The 20,376-nt window shown below is 43.7% G+C and overlaps 1 protein-coding gene across 5 annotated transcripts in view; it reads right to left on the reverse strand.

The window, feature by feature from the left end:
- Positions 1-2,467: 2,467 nt before the first annotated feature.
- Positions 2,468-20,376, reverse strand: part of RAD51B (RAD51 paralog B) — a 457,164-nt gene continuing 439,255 nt past the window's right edge. For all 5 annotated transcript variants that reach the window (XM_072864693.1, XM_072864695.1, XM_072864696.1 and 2 more), the window contains one exon: positions 2,468-4,804. In XM_072864693.1, coding sequence (XP_072720794.1) covers positions 4,653-4,804 — 152 coding nt within the window. In that variant the 3' untranslated portion in view covers positions 2,468-4,652. The remainder of the gene's footprint in view (positions 4,805-20,376) is intronic.

The raw sequence follows: 20,376 nt of genomic DNA on the forward strand, positions 1-20,376 counted from the left end.
CTTTTTTTTGCAGTCTGAACATATAACAAACTGGGACGACGTTCTGTAAAAATAAGCTCACTGTAATGCAGTGATTCCTGCACCACAGTTATGCTGTGTTCCTCTCTTCTGTCCTCTCAGTTTGTGCTGCTGCTGTTTATTTCCTCTTTCTGGCTAGAAGATGTTTTATTTATTAGTGCTGGATTTCCTGTTGCCTGCAGCTGCCTGTACTTTACTCTCTCTCCAGCTCACTTTGCTGTTCAAGTCACTCTGTAGGTTTGTTATCCCACTGACTGAGGTGCTCTCAGCAAGTTTGGTTGGTGGTTGTATTAAACAACACTTGACAAAGAGGGGGACTTGCATGGCAGCCTGGGCGTACAAAAAACCCAAACAAACCAAAAACCTATACGGGAAGCCCTCACAGGCACAGGAGGGGACCCTTTTTTATGACTTACTGATGCAGAGATTATGCTTTCTCGGATGGCAGGAGCACTTCTTGTTTTGCTTGCATGCATTGCACCACAGGAAGTCAGCTCTTCGCACTGTACATGGTCTGCAGGTCTGACGGACGAGGAGTTAAAGGCTTGCAATTGTGTATATTTCAGACTGCGGGCCACATCGTGGTAGAAACGTCATGCGGACTTTCCACACGTGAGGTTCCTGAATGACTTCCCTGACCTTTTGTGGACACTCAACATCCCCATAGTAAACACAGAGATTGCTTATACGGAAAGTGAGATCATGAAGCGGAAAAAAAAAGTTTTGCTGCTTGGAACGTGATTTCTCTGCTGGAAGGAAGGAGGAGGCACGAGCTCTTACCACTCTGTGTATTACCTGCAAGGCCAGTTGGAAAAGCTCACTCCTCTGTACTAGGGAGAAGTGCTTCATCTAATTCTCTGTTGCCCGATACCGATTTGGTACTATTGGCAGAGAAGAAGGTTGAAGCAGCACCTAATGGTAATATTCTCTCTCTTGTGTTTTATGTGTGAGGGGCTGCCCTAATTTTATAATCTTTTCTTTCTGTTCGGTGGGGATCTGCAGCCTGAAAACTGAGTAATGAGAGTTAAGGGTGAAGTGAACCCCAAGGCGTGGAGGCAGCTGTGGTGTGTTTACCGCGAGGCAGCCGTAGCCCTGTCAGGATGTGATCCTTTCAGCTGCTGTTCACGCTGGGCAGTTGCTGGTGGAGAAGCACTGCAGGTGCAGCACCATTAGACACTTTTTCCTTTGTGTCAGATGTTTGAGAGCTGCCTAGGAACATTAAATAGGGAACGGTCTTCTGACATCTTCCAGGTAAGATGGAAATGGGAGATCCTGGGCATTTGAATTATGAAAGATCCCAGTGTGTTACCTGCAAGCCAGTGTTTTAACCCCAGCATCCTGGCCAAATTCCAGCTCTGCTAATTACATCCTGCCTATGTGAAAATTCCCCTGCGTTTGTACACTGCTTTCTTCCCTGCTTGTTTTCAGCAGCTGCGTGGAGTTGCCAGGCGCGGTGAAGCGCTTGCCATGTTCCACCTCAGGCCTGGCTGCCTTTCAGCAGGGAATGAAATGAGCACTGTGCACAGCATTTGCAGTGAGACTGGATCCTCTGCAGGGAAGCGTGCTACAGAAGAAGCGTACCCAAGGACCAGTGCTGGGGCCTCGTTGTAGAAGGTAACAGCGTGAAGAGGCCAAAGGCCCCAGTGCTGGGGTACACTGCAGGGTCACAGGAGAGACAGGAGGAGGCTGCTGCACTGTGATCTGATTTTTCTCCTGGCATCTCTCACCTACGAGGGCTGGAATAGCTGGTACACACTGCCCTGGTTTTGGGGGCTGACTGACTTCAGGTTTGTTTGCACAGTGGGACAAGCTCTCAGTCCTGCTTACACCAGCCACCATCAATACATTTCCAGCTTTTGCACGTCTGGTTATAGATTGGTGTGGACAAGGGAAGCTAAGGGAAAAAAATTATTCAAAACCTTTAAATCTATAGATTTGTTTCCTTCTCTTCCACTTCATGACTCATGTGCATATTACTTGTTGCTCAGCCCTGTCAGGAACAACTCTCTTCAACTGACCATTACTCCCCCTTGTAAAAACCTGACTCATACTACTGGAAAGGAACGGGCTGATGGATTATCCCTCTCTTCTGAAGAGGTGAAAGAGATGGCTGCAGCAGTAGTTATAGGATTCTGATAATAAGAAGCAGTAAGAAATGCAGGTCACATACAGAAGGATAATGAAATCACATATATTCAATACAGGAGTGACTTATTGGCTCATGTGTGCAATTTTCTTGTCAGCCAAGTTCTCTCTTTGATTATGGCATTTTTACCACAGTCCTGCCTGAATATTATATGGAAGCACATACAAAAATGTTTGAGGTGGCTCCTGATAGTACACCATCTCCACTGGCAGCAGTGGAGGCAGAACATGCCCAAGGCAGACAGAGCAGTGATTTGCTGCCTGCCCCCCCCACCCCCCCATCGCTCTCTGATCTTTTCAACATCTTAATCCCATGGGACAGCAGCTGTGAGTAGTCTCTCTGTTCCAAGGGGGAAAAAACAAGGTTATCTCAAGGTGTGATGCCAGCATGTTTTCACTATATCCCAGAAGGGGAAGTACAGCAAGCCTTGAAAAGGGAGGGAATGCGTCTTGTCTGTGGTGTAAAGTAGAAAGCTGGGACTCAAAGACCCGAGTCCTCTTGCCACGCTGCCCATGTGACTTCAGGCAAGGCACTTTTTTAGTCTCATTAGCCCTGTCTTTAAACTGTATTTAGTACTTGCTTCACGGGGCTGAGAAGAAGGGGATTAAGCTTTAATTCATTAATGTTTGTAAAACATTTTAGAACTTGGATGGAAATTTCCCAGGTAGTGCAGAGAGCATTAAAAAGCTTATCTCCCTCTCCAACCGCAAATGGTCCTGCAATATGAGAGAAATGAGTGAAACAGTGCTTGCATTTCAGTGTTTATAATAATAAAAAAACCTACCCTCCAGCTTTCCCTCTCTATCCTTCCATGTTTTTTCAAAAAAAGGAGAGGCAGCAATGAGAAATTTTAGTCTAAACAGAGTGCAGTTGCTCCCTGGAGACTTGAATGCATCTCAGTGGAATTTTCCCTGCCTTCAGCCTTTTGTGCTTCTGAAAGGTCCTGGAACCAGGCATGTGACTGTAAGAGCAAAAAACACTTCTGTGTCTGAGTGCTCCACCAAATATTTACAAGATACCCAGATAAAATGGCTACAAGCAAGTTCAGCAGGGTTTGACTGAACGGCCAGTAGTGCAGCACTGTCAAGAAGAAAATCTAAACTTTAGTTAAAACAAAATTAAAATTAAATTTTACAAAGGTCTCTTCAAAGCACAAAACTGGTAACACTGAAGCTGGAGAATTGCTCTTCCCCAGGGTGAAACGTATTAGCTTTTAAAAGCAGCGCATTGAAATGGAGTAGCTTCCTTGTTGTGATGGAAACTTCCTTGTTAAAAGAGAGCCCAAAGCTGCGTGACTGGGCATGTAAGTAAATAGCTGCAGAGTAGCCTTCTCCATGCCATCCTGTCTGGTGGCTGGGAGGGACATGGCATCAGCTGCCACATCCCATCAGCTTCTCAGTCTCTTGCACTGCCATGGTAAGGGTGTGCAGTACTTTTTAATAGGGGCCCTGTGCTCTCCAGGAACTCTCTGTCACCCAAAGACTGCCTTAGCAAACAGCAGATGGCAACCTGCTCGCCTCACAGGTGGCCCCACTGCAGCTGATTTCCTTGCTGGGTTACCTACAGCCACTTCAGCGCTACTCCAGACCTCCCATCTTTCTGTACAGGTTACCCTGCTTTTCAAGAGGTTGCTCAGGGAGGCTTTCCCTGTGACTGCAGAGGACAGAACCAGCCTCTCAGGCCAATGGTGACTCTGCATCGGCAGTCAGCACTAACTGAACCCATGGCTTTCCCTTAGGGATGTGAGACTTGAAAGCCGGGAACAACCTGATCCTGATCACGGCGCAGCCAGCGATGCCTTCAGTGGCCTTGAGCAAGTCATACATTCTCTAAGTCTGTAAGGTGAGTAAATAGTTCTGTGGTTTGCAGTCACGTTGTGAATACTTTAAAAGTGCTTTGAAGACAGAGGAAGCTAAGCAGCTGTAATACACACCGATCTTCCCACCTTTTGGATTGCTACCTGTTCTCCTTCCATTCTGAACTGCCAGAGCCCGGCTGTTGGCAACTCTGTTACATCATCTCTGATGATTTTCAAGTGAGTTACAGGAATAAGAGTTCACTGAACTATTGCTTCTTTATCAAGCCAATGAGTGGGTTTATCATTTCTCTTAAAAAGCAGAAGTGAACATTTCACTGTGTTATGGGCTGTGGACACCAAGCACTCTTGTGTGTTTGACTGTTGGTTCCTCCGGATTGGTGAGGTGACAGGGTGAATTAGGAAGGCACGTGTGGCCTATGCTTCTTCAGTAGCATGTGTGTTGTTCAGAGGCTTTTATTACTATGTCACTTAAATTAACCTGAACAAAATACAGGATTTTCATAAGTTCAGAGTTAAGTATGCCCCCCCCCCCCAAAGAACAGCACTTGGTTTTAAAGTGAGTCTTTAAAGAGACAAAAGAAGAAGAATGCTCACTATCTGCTTCACCGGATTTTTGAAAACCAATGTTGTAATTCATTCATTTCTTAGTGGAGGTTCCATTTGTCCCTTCTACAGATTGGATGTATTGCTCAGAGTCTCACCAATAGTGCTGGGTAAAGCAGCATCAAGTAAAGTATTTTTCAAGGCAGTGTTCCTCACTCGTATGGTCTGCAGGGCAGGATTGGTTCCTTCCCAGGTTAAATTTGTTTGATCCTTTCCATCTGAAACACACAATAAAGACAGACACCTCAATGCCAATGTGTCAGAATGAGATCACAAAGTTACCATTTCCTCCAGCGAACAACCACTTGGAAACCTGTTTAATCCACAAAACAAATCAAGGTAATTAGTTCAGTATGAACTAATTTCACAGACTTGCTGAAAATGGATTGACTTATATGTAACGATCCTCTTTCTGCTGCCTGCCTGGGGGTCCTTCTAGTTACCAGTGTCCAGACACTCCTCATTCTGGCTGGCAAAGTTTCTGATGCTACTCTTGTGTTCTGGAGCCAAACCTTAGAATAGTTCAGGCCCCTCTACCATCCTTTGGCAGAGCTCTCCAAAGGCCAGCATATACTTGCTGAGAAGCTTTGCATCACCCTAATTTTCTGATAAAACTGTTCTTTGGTAGCCAGTGCCTATGAACACAGAATGGGATGTGCAAGAGGACTGACATTCTCTACCACAGCTTATTTTCTACAGTTCAAACACATTTCCTAGAGTTAAACAGAGCACAGATTATACCAATATATTTTCCAACAATTAGCAAATTGCTTTGGATTCAGAGAAAATACTATGGCTCCACCCTATATGCTTTACTAATACCTAGGCTGAGAGCAGAGCCTGCTTCCTAACCAGTATGAGCTGCTCCTCTTCTAATCTTAGTCCCATGTCAGTGCCAGGCTGTGAAGTGCTTTGGGATGAAGCTTTCTATGTAAATACAGGATATTATATTACTGTGATTAGACACCTTATGTAAAAAATGGACTGTTGTTTGTGAGAGGAGATATTAAAAAACAAAAATGAAAGCCTTCCTGATCAACCTGCAAGCTGATGAAAAGAACACAAACTGAAGAAACACACACAGTTATCAGGACCAAAATATCCAAGGTACTAATGAATCATCAGTTAGATCATGTCATGTCCTCATGTTTGCTGCTATTAACTGCGTTGCAAGGCGTCCCAGGCCTACTCAAATATGTACTTCTCCGCTTCCAATCTCTACTGCTGACCCATTCAGACAAGCTCCATCGCAGCACAGGGAGACCACAGCTGCCTGAAGGACCCTGCCGAACAGCCAGTTCATACCTGGGCCAATTCCTATTGTTCTGTATCAAAGCTTCGAAGAAAGTCAATAAAACTGAAAGGAGGAGGGTGAAAGGCAAGGTATTCCACTGCAACAGGCCATGACATTATTAATATTAACAGAGGTGATACTGTAGAAGAAACACAGGGCTTACACAGGTTGTCAAGGGAAGCTGTGTCTTGGTTTTCCTCCTCCTCTCTAGCCCTGTTTGTTAACTATATGAAAAGCAACTACACTAGAAAAGAGTTGCTCATACAGCAGTCATGGTATAACTATACTGACAATGATGATAACCCTAATGCAGGCAGAACAAACCCCACTTTTGCCAATACACCTTTGATGAATTCCTCATGGGAAATATGCTATACCGACAAAAGCACCTCTAAGACTGTTTAAAACAGCTTTGGTATTTACTGCAAGGCACCTAACAGCATTGTTTAAAATTATATCTCTACCCAACTACACTTAATTTTAATGTCCAGCTGGCATGACAACCCAGAAAATGTGCAGAAAATCCTTCTGTGAATTTACTGCGAGAGCCTAAAGAATCAGTGCAGTTGTCTATATTCTGTCTAGCTTTGGGAGAGGGCTAGCAGGAAATGTATCTGAGAACTTGTTTCAATAGAAAGCTAGGAAAGGGAGTAGGTGAGCAAATTCTTTCCAAAGAAACAGCTCTTAGCGAGCCTTTGGGAACTTTATATTCTTATCCTATTAAAACAAACCAACAAACAAACCCCCCAAACCCCAAAAGCCCACTCTCTCAGCAAGGAAACAGAAAATACCACCAGTCTTCAAGAAGAATTTAGGCATTCCGTAGTCATGATGTACTAGGCTTATAAACATTGTCATTCTTAGTGCATCAAAGATAATGTAAAAGATTTTTGTAGTGTCATATTAGCCAACTAAATTTTTGAACCTGAGATAACCCAGTAAATACGCATTTTCAATATGCTATCCCTTTTTTGCTCACTTGTTTGTTTCTGTTAAAACATGACATTTAAAAAAATCACAGGAATTTTTGAAGTCTGTTTAACACCACTGCTTTTTGAACAGCATCGCTCAGGAATTCCAGGCCTAATGAGTCTCAGATTTTGTAAAGCAGCTGGCCATAGCTTTCAACTACAGGATACTATAGCTTTTTTTCTGGTTTTCAGTAAGGTCCATTTTCCACCAAACAGGATTTGTATAGGAAGCTTAGTTGCAAGTTTAGCTGGTGAATGATACTACCCATCCATAATCTCAAATTATAAAGCTTAACATAGCTTTTCAGCACTGTTTTTCTAGAATAACTGCTAGTTACTCATAGGTATTGAACATTTCCCATTGATTTTGTGTGCAATAGCATTACCCAGTTGTATCCTTACCTGAAGTCAGCTGATGCTACATAAAACTGCTTAAATTGCTGTACAGGCTCTGATTCAGTCTTTTTTATTTTCTCTGAGTGATTCAACTGGTGGAACTGGCCTAAATGATTATAGGCAAGCACATGTAACCCTTTCATGGGGCTAGAAGCTATTGCAAAGTTATTTGTAGTGTACGTATGCAAATCAACTTCAGTTTGAGATAGTCTGGGAGAAGTTTGAGGGGGATTTCCCTGCTTTATGTAATCTATTGTTGCTTCTTAGCTTCCTCTATTCACATGGCCAGAAGGCATAAGCATGACACCGCTGGTAATTTCTCAAACTCAATCTGAAAGCAAAGACAATGTGCTCAGTGACCTACAGCAGTTTTGCAGCTTTCGGTAAGTCCTCAGACGCTGGCTCAGTGATATCTGGAATAAAGGAGGCCTGAAGGAGCAGTGGTGGGAACAACTCAGATAGTAAGGGCTTCACTAACTGGCATACTTTGAAAGTGGTCAGCAGCCAGGAAGATCTATGTGCTACCCCCAGATATAACTCTGGCCTACCCAGAGCTCTAATTTTACATTTCTTGATCCATACAGAGTGCTGCACCTCGCACATGATGGGTGCTGTCAGTTCAGTGTCCAGTCAGTGTGGGGCAGTTACGAGACCCCTGCAGATCGGACTGCGAGCACATGGCTGTGGCTGCCTTCCCCGGCCATTCCCATGGGGAAGTGAGGAACAAAACTCGTCTTACCATTTGCTCAGGCGCATCTAGTCCCAGTAAAGGTATTCACTGAAATGACAGGCCAGACAGGCAGAAGCTTTAAGGCAGGCAGGAGAAACACCCTGCCTGCTCACAGCCCACGGAGAGCTCTGTGCTGCTAAGGCCAGCCCACTTCTGATACCCAGGTGAGCCTGTTCAGTGCTAGGCTGGGTATCGCTCTCTACGCAGTGCATCATTGCTGTCCAGATTGTGGTGTTATTGTTCCAAATGGGAAGATTTATAATTCAGCAACTATCCAGATTCTGAGAAACACGCTTACCGAAAACCACAGCTAAGGGAAATACAACAGGTGAAGTAAGCATGGCAGCACTGAGGAGGAAGGAAATCTCCCTGCAGTGCACTGATAAGAGTTTGCTTGATATATACTGTGTTCAATCTGGACAACCCGCAACCAGGAAAACACAGGCTAGCTGAAGGAAACTCAGCTTGGAGGCCCTAGGGACTGAATCAGTCTGTTAAAATGCTTTGTTGGTTTTATTTATCACTACTTAATTAGGACGCTTAACCAACACATTGGAAAGATAGTAACTGTTAAATATTCAACAAGCTGACCTTTCAGTTACAATATGACAATTCTGAATAAAGTTCATGGAAAGCTTGTCCTTCCTATGTACTGCAACAAAGCCAAAGGGAACTGGACTGAACCAAAAAAAAAAAAAAAAGAGTAAAAAGAAGTAGGGCACTATTGTGGAGACCTGGTTAAAAATCCAAGTCTTGCCATGGCCTCACTGAATGATCCTGGGCAAGTTGTTTCCTGCCCTGTCCTTCAGTTTTTCCCATCTGTAAAAAGAGTACAACAATGTTGACCTTCCTTGTAAATCGCCGAGATGAATGGCTAGAAGAGCAGTAATACATTATTAATTACTTATTATTATTTCTGAGGAAGAAAAAGCAAAGAGAAGAAGCCATCAATCTTTCAGGGTTTTCTTGATCCTCATAAAAAATAAAAAAGCACTACGTAACGTGAATTTCACACAACAGAAACTTCTGGCGAGCCACCTTTGAGAAGAAATAGTGGGTGCACAATTAAAAGAAAGTTAAAAGCGGGCAGACACTCAGGAAAATGCTCCAGATGGTGAAACAAGTTAGGCTGCAGAGCCAGCTCCCACAGGAAGCGGTGAAACCCCCATTGTTTGAGACACTTGAAACTGAATTCTTCAAAGTGCTAGTATATATAATACAAGGAACCGTTCTGCGCTGCCTTGAAAGGTAGCAGCACTGGGACAACCTGCGAGAGCTACACCTACCATTTGTACAATTTTAAGAGGATTCTTGCTGCTCTGACTACGACGAGCCGTACACTCTCTTTTTATCAATATAGTATTTGAGGAACATCTACTGCGGAGTAACTACATTGTGTTTTTGCAGGAGATGATAGGTTCAGCAACCCTTAACAGATCTTTCATGTTCCTGCTTCTGAGATCTGAACTTTGTATGTCCAAGAGGGGAAAAAAAAGCCCCCTATTCTCTGTTTGAGAATTACAGTGTACATCCTACAGACAGGCTATTTATTTCCTGAATTACAATCTAATGAAAAACTGGGTGGCTTGATTTTTACAAGCAGTGGTTTGCAGAAGAAATACCATTATTTTAATGGGAACCAAATGAGCGATCATTACGTAAATGGCATTATGAGACACAGAACTAATGTTGAAACGTTAAATGCTCTGGGTCAAACTCACCAAAATGGGAACTGGCAGCAGCATGCTGGAACATTGGGGTTTCTCCACACTTCGATACTACTGCAAACATTTCCCACTGCTGCTAATGCTGGTTCAGCTCCTCTGGAGGTAGCTGTGGAGGGAGTCTGACTGCTTCTGTTGTTACTGGCACTTAAAATCTCAAGACCTTCTCTGAAATCCAAATTCAGAGCTTTGGGCCAATTTTATTGATACAACTTCGTTTACTGGCTGGAGCAGGTAGAGGAAGAAAAATTTTTAAAAGGAGCTTAGAATTAGTTTTAATACTTTCATTTCCTATTGGTCTCATACCTGCTGGTATACAAAAAAAGAGGCAAATTGATTCAGATGGCATATGTGCACTAGTGACCCTGTCTTACTTTATTCACTTGGGCAGGATGGCCATGGAGTGCTCTTGATCCCCTCTCAGCCCCTCTGGCAGGAGTGCCGGGGCCCGGAGCGGCGGGACTGAGCACCCCCGCACGCCTCGCCTGCTGCCTCTGCACAGGAGGGCTGGCACCGCTGGCACGCTGCCCCTGTCCCTGGCCAGAGACGCAGCAATTTCCTCAGGAATGAATCACGAACGAAAAAACAAACAAGAGCTATTTAAGAAGTTTTCTTCTCCCCCCGCAACTGTCCTGTCCAGTATCATATTCCTGACAGTTTATTCTTCAAGAATTTAGTCATCTAAGGTTTCAGTGACTCATGTGATGAACCTTCTACCCATTTCCTGGAAGGAGTCCTGCACGGTCCTCTACACTTCCCTGCCATTTTCCTCGAGGGTCTCATTCTTGCTACATTTTCATATTGTTCAGCTTTCCTCCATTTTTGGGGTGGAGGAGGGAGGCAAAAGTATTTTGAGTGCACCCACATTTGCAGTGTAACCGGAAAGCGGCGTGGGGAACGAAACATCTGGAAAACAAAGACAGGCACTGAACCAGAGAGTCTCTTTTGGAAGTAGCTGCCTTTTGGGCTGAAAGCTGGTTAGAAGAAAAGGAGCTGCTGCAGGAAGAGCTGTGGGGTACAATAGAGTCATGAATTTACCAGGGCTGTACCCTGTAAAATGAAGATGAAAAAGATTTGAAGACTCTCTCAGATCATTGCCTGGGTGGGTGTGACTCACCCTGGGCAAATGCCACTGATGACAAGTACCCTGACACAAACTATTGAATGAATTGGGCTGGATGGGAACCAAAGTAACCGTTTTACATACTTGGGCCAATCTGAAAGACACTTCTGTGCAGAAAACAACTGCTTCCTTTTCCTGATTAAAAAGAAAGTTCAAAAGCTGCTCACAGACAGCTTGAAGGATACTTCAGCAAACTGATCTAAGTGGGGCTGTGCTACGCCTACAGCAGACAGCTGCCTGGACATCAGCGATACCCAGACCATACCTCCTAGCCCATACAGAAGTGCTACCTGAGCATATTTATGTTACAGTTAAAATGGGGGGTCTAGCATTCTCCTTAAAATATTCAGAAACATGTGTGAGTGTGAGCCCATCAACATAATTACAGAAGTGTGAAACAGCTCAGCGACAGTGCTGGTGCATGCTTATAGACCTACGCCTTCTACGCCTAAGTCAGCAGACTAAGCACCCTGGCTTACACTAACTTGCAGTAGGGCTACTTAAGGAATTTGCAGATCTGTCTGATGGAGACAGGGCCAACATGTCCAGCATTCTTAGAGGATGATTTCAGTGCTCAGTTTTACCAGTATAACTGGCATGTATACTGGTGTGTACACATATATACACACATACATATATACATTTCAGTATATATACACTGACATGCATCACAAGCCTGTTCCCTTTAAAGGGATATGGTGTCAGGTCAAAGTTGGCCCGACATTCTTCTTATTAAAAAAAAAAACAAACTTCTGCAAGCCCTGATTCCAACAGAAATGTTTCCATGATTTATTTTAAGAAGGGAACATTCCCCTGCAGTGCTCACCGCAACCCAAACATTGCAGCGCTGTGCAAGAGCATGAGAACCAGAGAGGAAACTGAAGAATCTATTTTCACTGCTCCAGAAGAGAAATACAAAAAGTAAACAAACAGCAAAAGCAGTGACAAATACATTTGATTTTAGTGGTGGCTGCGGTGTCATCTATAGTATGGCTAAGGAGAGCAGACTTGAAGTGTGCATGCTTTTCTAGCCATTTCTACAAGATGTGTGACTAAGTGTGAGATGGGGACTCATGGGAGCCATCTACACTGTAGGAAAGAGATTTATTTTTCTTCGGTTGATCCTTCCTGTTCCTCACACCTTGCCTTTCACATTTGAGAAACTGAACAGCAGACTAGAAGAAACTGCCTCGCTGTTTTCAAAGCTAGAAAATAATTTGAAGCCTGGGTAAGCTATCCAGGGAACAAATCCCTTGTTTGTGGGAGAGCTCTCAGACACTTGAAAGTAATGGGAAGAGTCTTTCCTCTAAAAATCTGGAGCCCTCTAGTCTACAGAAAGGGCAACCTGCCTTCAGTGCTACTGCTTGTTTCTTTGCTCAAGTTTGCAAAAAGCAGCAAGCACTAGGAGAAGAAAAAAAGGGGCATACTGAGTGAGCACATACTTTCCTGACGTAATTACTGTCGGCATGCACACAGACATGCACACGCAGCACCCAGCTCCTCAATCTGAAAGGTCTGTGTACCAAGGAGAGAGAAAAAAATATTAGTGAAGCCTGCCCAAAAGGGACAGATTGTAAAGATTGATCTTGTTGCAGATTAGTGATTTCACCAGCAAGTTTTTGGAAGCCGTAAACAGGAAATGGTTAAGTAAAAGCAGGTGGAGCATGCTGACTGCAGGAACAACGCAGGAAATAGCTGAGCGTCTGAATGGATGCAAAAAAAATGCTCTTCTGCTCAGTCCTTGGCAGGCGCAATACGCCTGCTCCTCCTTCTCCTGGTCCTCCTTTGCTACCCTTATCTCCCCAAGCTACAAAGTCTCGAAGTCTGCAAAACACCTTTTGCTTGAGTAATCTGCTCTCCTTGAATTTCGGAATCAGCACAGGAGAGTTGGGAGGTTCTGCCTGGAAGGCAAAAGACAAGAGGGACTCACCTACTGCGCAAAGGATGAGTCAGAAGTACCCAGCAGTACCCAACTGCCTGCCAGCGGCTTCAGGTCTGAGGAGCCAGAACAGCATCTCTGGCTCCTGCCCCAGGTGCTGTGGTCCCAAGTGTATTTAGCATAATAGTCAATCAAGAGAAACATTATTCCTATCGCCCCCTTCATTCTAGGGGGCTCCCAAAGCACTTAGCTGTAGGAATCATTCTCCATCTCTACTGAAACAAAGTCCCTTCTGGGGCAGAGCACTGCAGCTGTTTAATAGCTCACAGCAACATCACACAAGCAGATGGAAAAGAAAGCGAAATGTGTAAGAAGTGTTCTTTCCACTTTCCTTCTAACCCTTCCTTTCTCTCCTCTTTGTCCACAGCAATTTGTGCCAATTCCAGACAACTCCAGATGTGTGTCCTTCCCACCAGTATCTGCAGAGACTTGGCTCTGGAGACAGGGATCTGCTTGCCAACATACTGCCTCCCGGTGCTTTCGGCCCCAAGGGTCGAGTTCCTGCTGCCACACTCTCATCCCGGGCTGTGCTGCCAGACATGCTGCGGGATGGAGGGCAGACGTGCTGGTAAGAAACAATTCTGCTTTCTTCTAGATGAGTATAGCATTGATGTAAAACTGTTTAACATAGACAAGACACTCTTGCCTTCAAAGTATACTAAACAGTCACATTAAAGCCCTGATGAAAGTTAAGAAGGAGCACATAGATTAGTTTGAATAATTTTGACCTTGTCTACATTTTAAGTATTAGATGGTAAAGCTATGTTGGCAAACTCTACTCTTAGATATTTCTCCTCCTCTTCTAGATTTAAATTGAAAAAAAATCTGTTTCTTCTTATATTCTGAGCAAAGAAAACACTAACGGCAAACGGGCTTCTATGGAGTTACAACTACACAACAACAAGTTTTTTTCTGGTAGAGAACTCTTGCGAAGAAATCTTGCTCTTTTTTGACATTGTTATTTTGGCAAAACTTACCAGGTGTTATTGGGAGTTCAAACTTACACTGCCTTTTCTACATCTTTTAAAACGGAGAGTTACTGTATACAACCTAACACTTTTAAAGTTCAAACTCTTAAATCCTAGTCTAGACAGGGCCTTTGGGAGTACGGTTCAAACTCACCCTGCCCAATCTCCAATATCCCACACTTCTGCCCAGGCCATACCTTCCTGGGGGTGTCCTGAGAACAGTGGTGATCAGAGTCCAGCACCCCGCGCTGCTGCTCCCGTGGGAGGAGGGAGGGGGCCCTGCCAGGGCAGAGGTTGCTGTGGCACCTTCTGCAAGCGCCACCACACTCATCTAAGATGCCCTGGGGCATAAGTGCATGGAGAGGATGTGTCCTACCAACTTCAGGTGGATGGCAGGACAGCCTCAGGGAGGTAAACCTTGGCACGGACCTTTGGGAAAAACCAGTCTGTGATTCATATGAATCTAAGAAACTGAGAGAAAATAATTGGAACGAGCTGAACAAAAATAAACAGGTGTCTCTTTCCTGCTTCTTTCACAGTTTCTGCTTCCCTGCACCCTCACTCACTTTTTTTTTTGCACTTAAGTTGTTGAGAAAAAGGGCAGGAATGAGGTTCCTGGTATAATTACAGTTTGCTGAGAAAATCGCAGCCCGCAGCAGTAATTCCTTTAGTGCTAGAGACAGATGCTGCTGAGGTCTAATCACAGTCTTCCCACTAACCAGGCCCTGAGTCTAATCTGTCATCAGCTGAGAGGCCGCTGGCTCCCGCCGCGCGTGTGAACCTGAGCTGCTCGGCCCATTCCTTTCCCCTCGTCCAGAGCCAGGCAGTGCCAGAGGGAGGGTATGTTTCCATTCACTCTTTGCCCTCAGCTACAGCGATACTACAACTTCAATGCGCTGCTTATCTCTCCTCCGTGCCTAGTATCAGGGCCACTCAAAGCCTCGCTGGAAAGGGCTCAAGTGGTTGTTTTCAACTTACAATGCTGCATAGTGACTGCAGTTCAAAAATACAATTTAAGCTGAGATAAGTTGAAGGAGAGGCTTAATGAGAACGGCCTGTAGCTAATTCCTCCTTCCAAAATGTATGGTATTTTCTGCTTCTTAAGAGGACAAGGCTGCACTCACTGATGGATCATACAACCTCCATATGTTAACAACAAAAACCAAAAGAGTATGAGTGCTGATCAGCACAGAAGTAGAAGGAAGAGGGAAAAGCAGAACTGGGTATATTGAAAAAAGAGCCGGGAGAGAGCACACGTGTAAGGAGAGACTGAACAAATCCCTCCTACGTGTTACACACAGCTGCCATTGCCATCAAATGTTTTGTATCTGACATTCAAAGAGCACAGGGCCACATCTTTGAACTTCTCTGTGCTGGTGAAAGAAGCTCGAAAAACAAGAGACCTCACCAGCTCAGGAGTGCCCCTGTGCAGGCAAAAGTCACCATGGTACTGGATTAACATCTTTAAATGGGATTCTGGTCACAGAAGGAAACTGGCTGAAGAAGTCTATTTCAAAGGCATGTTACTGTAGCACGAGTGAACCAGTGAGAACTGGGAAAGTCCTGGAGCTGGCACCCACCTTACGGCATCTGTATAGTTAACAGGTGCCCTGAAGTAGCAGGGGAGATGCTAGGTTTGGGAGGCGTAGACTGAACAGCTGTGTTTTGCGTAAGTAGCTCTTAAGAAAGGCATAAGGGAACAGCGTAGGTCATCATTTCTGGTCAGACGCAAAAGCATATTAAACTAGCTGACTTTCTGTAGCAGCCTATGGCCAACTCAATTTCTTTGTGTTCAGGTTTTTCCGAATCTACACATGGTAGCTGCACACACGCGATAATACTCACCAGATCTCTGCAGTGAAGGCGTGCACGGCAGCATCTCAGCCACTGACAGACCGAGGAAGAACAGAAAGCGTAGCACGATGTCTCAGAGAGGGGGAAGGAGTGACTCATACAGGAAGAAAAACAAAGCAAAGATGAACTTAGACCATAAGAGAAGAGGCAGACTGTTGGCTGTAAATCAGTTTTCTTGCACTCAGAAGGGTGGGTATTATGGTGAGAGGAGTTGTACTTGACAGTAATGGAAGTCCAAGGAAGTTTCATTAAGATTAAATGGCAGTCACAGGCCAACATAGAAAAGAGGCTTTAAGGTGAAAATCAAAGACAGGAAGTGACTAAGTAGGTCAGAAGCTGTGGGTAGTGAGCTGGATAGATTAAGTGGGCCTTGGGGCAACTAAATTAGCTCTGCTAATGAGAAGTGATAACACTCACAATGTCACCAAGTTTAACAAATCTGACTCTGAAATCACCTTCAAGGCCCTGATAGCAAATCAGAGATTGCCGAGTTCTAGTAGTATCTACATCAGAGCAGATACTGTATGCGTTTTAACAAGAGATCGGTTTTACAGTCACTTTTTGACCCTGCCAAGCTTCCTGTAAATAGTGCACTGTTTTGTCTGAACAAGATTTCTTCTTAAGGAGCTAGGAAAAATGAACTGACTAATAGAAACTGTGAGACTCTGAGAAGGGCCACTACTGCAGGTTGAAAAGACAGATGCAATGGAGAAACTTCTTTCCACCCCTAAATTAATTAAGTCTTTGATTCAGCAGCTTTGTTCACATCCAGGGCAGCCGGAAGAGAACAGTCACCTTGTATTCTTGTACCTGATGAGAAAACCCCAGATTGTATGTGTGCACTGGGACAGTTCAATGTGTGTCTATTCTAACTTAAGAGGCTTTCAATGCTCTTTCAGATGTAGGGTGTGAGGAAGGGTGAGAACTGCTAAAGCTAGCCCCATCCTCATTAAATCTTTGCCCTCTCTGGAGCAAGCATGCAAGTAGAGAGAATAGAGGATATGCATGAGCAACTGAGCATCTGTGATCTCATGACCTTTGACTGTTGTATTATGGGAAATGTATTCTCTGGTTGCTATGCTTTTCTAATTCATTTGTATTTTCCTTCAGTGACTCCCTTGTACTTTCTTTGGTGCTCCTGTGTAATGGTTTCAAGGAACCACAGATATCTCCAAGTTAAGCATGCATACAATAGCTTTAATTAAATGTTTGTGAGTATCCCACAGTAATGCAAGGGAAAGCGAAAGCAAACAGTTTTGTACTCACTTGTACCTATCCCTTCTGAGCCCTGGCTTGGGTGGAGGCATCTGCACCACTGTCCTTTAAATCCATTTCTAACCTATTGTGAAATGAAGGCCATTGGGTCCTGCTGCTCTGCATGTAAGCACTTCAGGCATTTCACTCGCATTCAAAAAGCTACAGATCACCTGTGAAAGGTACAATGCTGAAACATTTTAGGCTAGGCTAGAAGAAATAAAAAATAAATTAGGGTAGACATTATTTACTCCACTTACAAAAATTGGAAAATAAGGTTAAAGATATCCTTAACCATTTCTTAAAATACCCTAAGATGTTATAGGGAGAGTAGCATAAAAGCAAAGGTTTTGATCTTCTTCAATATTCTGAAATTAATCTTTTCTGTTCTCTCTGCCATTGGCACAATCTCAGTCTTGGTGCCACCCTCCGCAATGAGTTACCTATTTATTATTCTTTTAAATGGGGATCTTTGCTTCTTTTACAGCTAGTTAAAGTTGAAGTAGTTAACTACATCATTTTATATGTAGAGAAGAAAGCTGCAAAGGATTTTTGTTTTCATTTCAGGCATTTAAAATAAATATACATGAGGGAAATGAAATTTGGAAGGGGAACTTTCATCATGCAAAGATGGAGGAATAAGAAACAGGACGCAAAGGTTAGCAGTCAGTTCTTTAAGTCAAATACAAGACAATTTTACAGCACAGAAAGTAGTGAGTTTGTTTAGAGGAAGAATCTTTCTCACTCTTGTATGATATGGAAGAGTTAACAGTATCTGCAAGGATAACCATGAGGCCCAACACTAGTGATTATTGCTAATACTTAGTACTAGCATAAAGTACTTGTCCTGAGTTTTTCAATGACTGAGATCATTATTATTTCAAAGTTGACACAAGCTAATTTGGAAACACTTTGGCCTGGCTGTACATATTTTATTGCAAATCCATCCACTACTCCTCAGTGACTGCCAGATACATCACAAAAGATAAGAATAATTGTAAGACTGGAAAGAAAAAATAAAGGCCGGTTTGATGAAAGAATAAAGAAACCATGCTTCTAACTTTGATCTTAGCTATTTCCCTGCGCTGAGACCAGAGGCATTGCCAGTTTTTGCAGTCTGACACGCTGGATTTGGGCAGGGGTTGTGCTGAGCAGGGGCTGGTGTAGCTTTGCTGGAGCTTGAGCTGCAGTGACTTTTCAGGAGGGAACAGAAAACATGGGTTGTTTCCCTCACGTAGCAAGGCACAAATGACACCAGGGTTGTCTGAGAAGATTGAGAACTGCTGACACAAGTAACAGGAAGTGGCAGCTGCAAAGAGAGTAGGAGTGGGATGAAAAGCAGTCTTACAAAGTGAAGGAGGAAAGGAGAAGGACAGGGGAGATCTAAAATTGGGAGCAGCTAGCAAATGCTGACAGAGACTTCTCCTGTTTGATTTTCCTCAAGGGCCTTATCATTCCTCAAGGGCCACATTCAGGCCAACATAAAGATTCCTCCAAGGATTTTTGAGATACTCTTAATGAAGATTTCTACTCTTTGCCCCTCTCTTAATCTGCAGTCTGTATTTCCACTGCATTTTTGTAAGATGCTTCTTAAAAATACATTGATGATAGCTGGGAGTCAAGAATAGGTATTCTCAGAGGTGTGTGAGGAAGAGGGTCGATCTACACTTCACCCTCCTCCTTCATCTCTGCCGTATCTGCCTGGTGCCTGTATTCCAGCCCGTCAGTTTGCATGGCCCAGTACAGCAACTGTAGCAAGGATGCAGCGCAATGGTGCAGAGGGGGCACAGAGCTTGGGCTTGTTTTGGTTTCCTGCTGTGATTACGGACGGTTTTCATTTTTGTTCTATGGTTTTCTGAATTATTTACTCAAGCTGTCCTGAGCACTCTGCTCCATGTGAACAAGGGGTGGCATGTACTCATGTTCATAAGCTCAACAGCTCCATCAGTTTCATTTTTATTCATTGCTTTAGACTTTTCTGTATGTCATTTATATTTTTTTGTGTAGCACTGTTCGTATCTCATGTGTCAGTCTTCTAAATTAAATGACTGGCATTGACCATCTTCACTGTCACTTCTCTGTCTCCTACTAAGTTGCAGTTGTGAAACTCTTGCATCAAAACCCAACAGTTGCTCTTTTGCTGCCCATCCTATCAGGTACTCCATGGACTATTTCTGTCCTTCTCCTCTAGTAGTGACAGCTGATTTATATCACCAAGGCTAAGGCCAGGGAAATCGATGCCTGACTTTCTCCCAGGGGGATGAGTTTTTATGGATGGCAGTTACTTAACTATTTTCACTATACAGGTACCAAAAATACCCAGCCCATCTCTGTGACACTAACTAAGGCTCATGGGGATGACAATGCAGTAATCTTAGTCCTTGGGCCACCACAAGTACATTTAGACTTCTCTGGTTCTTCATGTTCCACTTCCCTTTAGTAAGTCATAACTACTTTTATTCTCCAAATACATGAGGAACTTGAAGCTAAAGCTCAAAGTTCAGTGCAATCCCTTAACTCTGTGACCTAAACAATGCAATTTACTGAAAAATGTTCCCCCAAATTTTCTGCTTCCTTGGGATAAGGAGGGGAGGTAAAAGAGGAGAAAACAGTGATTAGAGATTTCTTTACAACTTCTTTTTACTAGCTAGTTCTAAAGTAGTTTTTTTTTCCAAAAAAGTACTATCCCTGACAGAAAAGCAGCTGCAAGCATAGCGGAGCTCTCTCTGCACTGCGACTGCAAGGTTCATGCTGCCTGTCACCCTGTTGAGTCCCCAAACAGACTAGGAAAGAAGAAGACAGAAAGGTTGAAAAATGAGAGTATAAATGCTCTGCAGGGAGCTGGTAAGACAGCAAAGTCATGATGGTGGGAAGGAGAATGTCAAAAGTTAATCCCAGGTGTAATACCTTGGAGGCCAGATGCATGTTGTGAGAGGTGTCGTTCATCTAATATTTATGTTTTGTTTTCCCTCCGTGAACTTTAATGTAGGCCTTAGCCAGTGAATGCTGAATTCTCTGTAAATGCCTTGCACGGCCTGTTGTTGCCTTTCCAAGTTTCTTATTCAATAGCACATTTTTTCCTTGTTTTTAAATGTTTGCTGGAGTCTTAAGAGGAGGAGTTTTTAACCTAACAATAAAACACCTGCATTTTATTAAGACTTGGGACTTAAGTTCCACCCCCCTCAATTTTACTGAAGTGTTGCCATTAGTCAGGTTAACCCTTTCATAGTCAGTTTTGCTCTGAAAGTGAAGTTCTATGTCTGCAACATATAGCCCAATTCCATAGTCCTACACTGTATTTGGAGGAAAGGAAAACCAGCTCTGAGACAGACCCAGAGGGCTCCTTCCATTGCCGACTGGCAAGGGGTGCAGAACCCCTAAATCCCTTTGCAGCAGAACAGCTGCAAAGTCTATACCCTCCCTAGCACAACAGCCCTGCATCAACATGTCTGTTGGCAACGTAAAACTTAAAACTAAAATGTTCTTACCAAGCCACTCTTGTTTCAAGAGTGAGAATTTTGAGTCGTATCACAGAAA

This window comes from Ciconia boyciana, chromosome 6 (assembly GCF_034638445.1).
Source record: "Ciconia boyciana chromosome 6, ASM3463844v1, whole genome shotgun sequence".
In the NCBI taxonomy this organism is placed as follows: Eukaryota; Metazoa; Chordata; class Aves; order Ciconiiformes; family Ciconiidae; genus Ciconia; species Ciconia boyciana.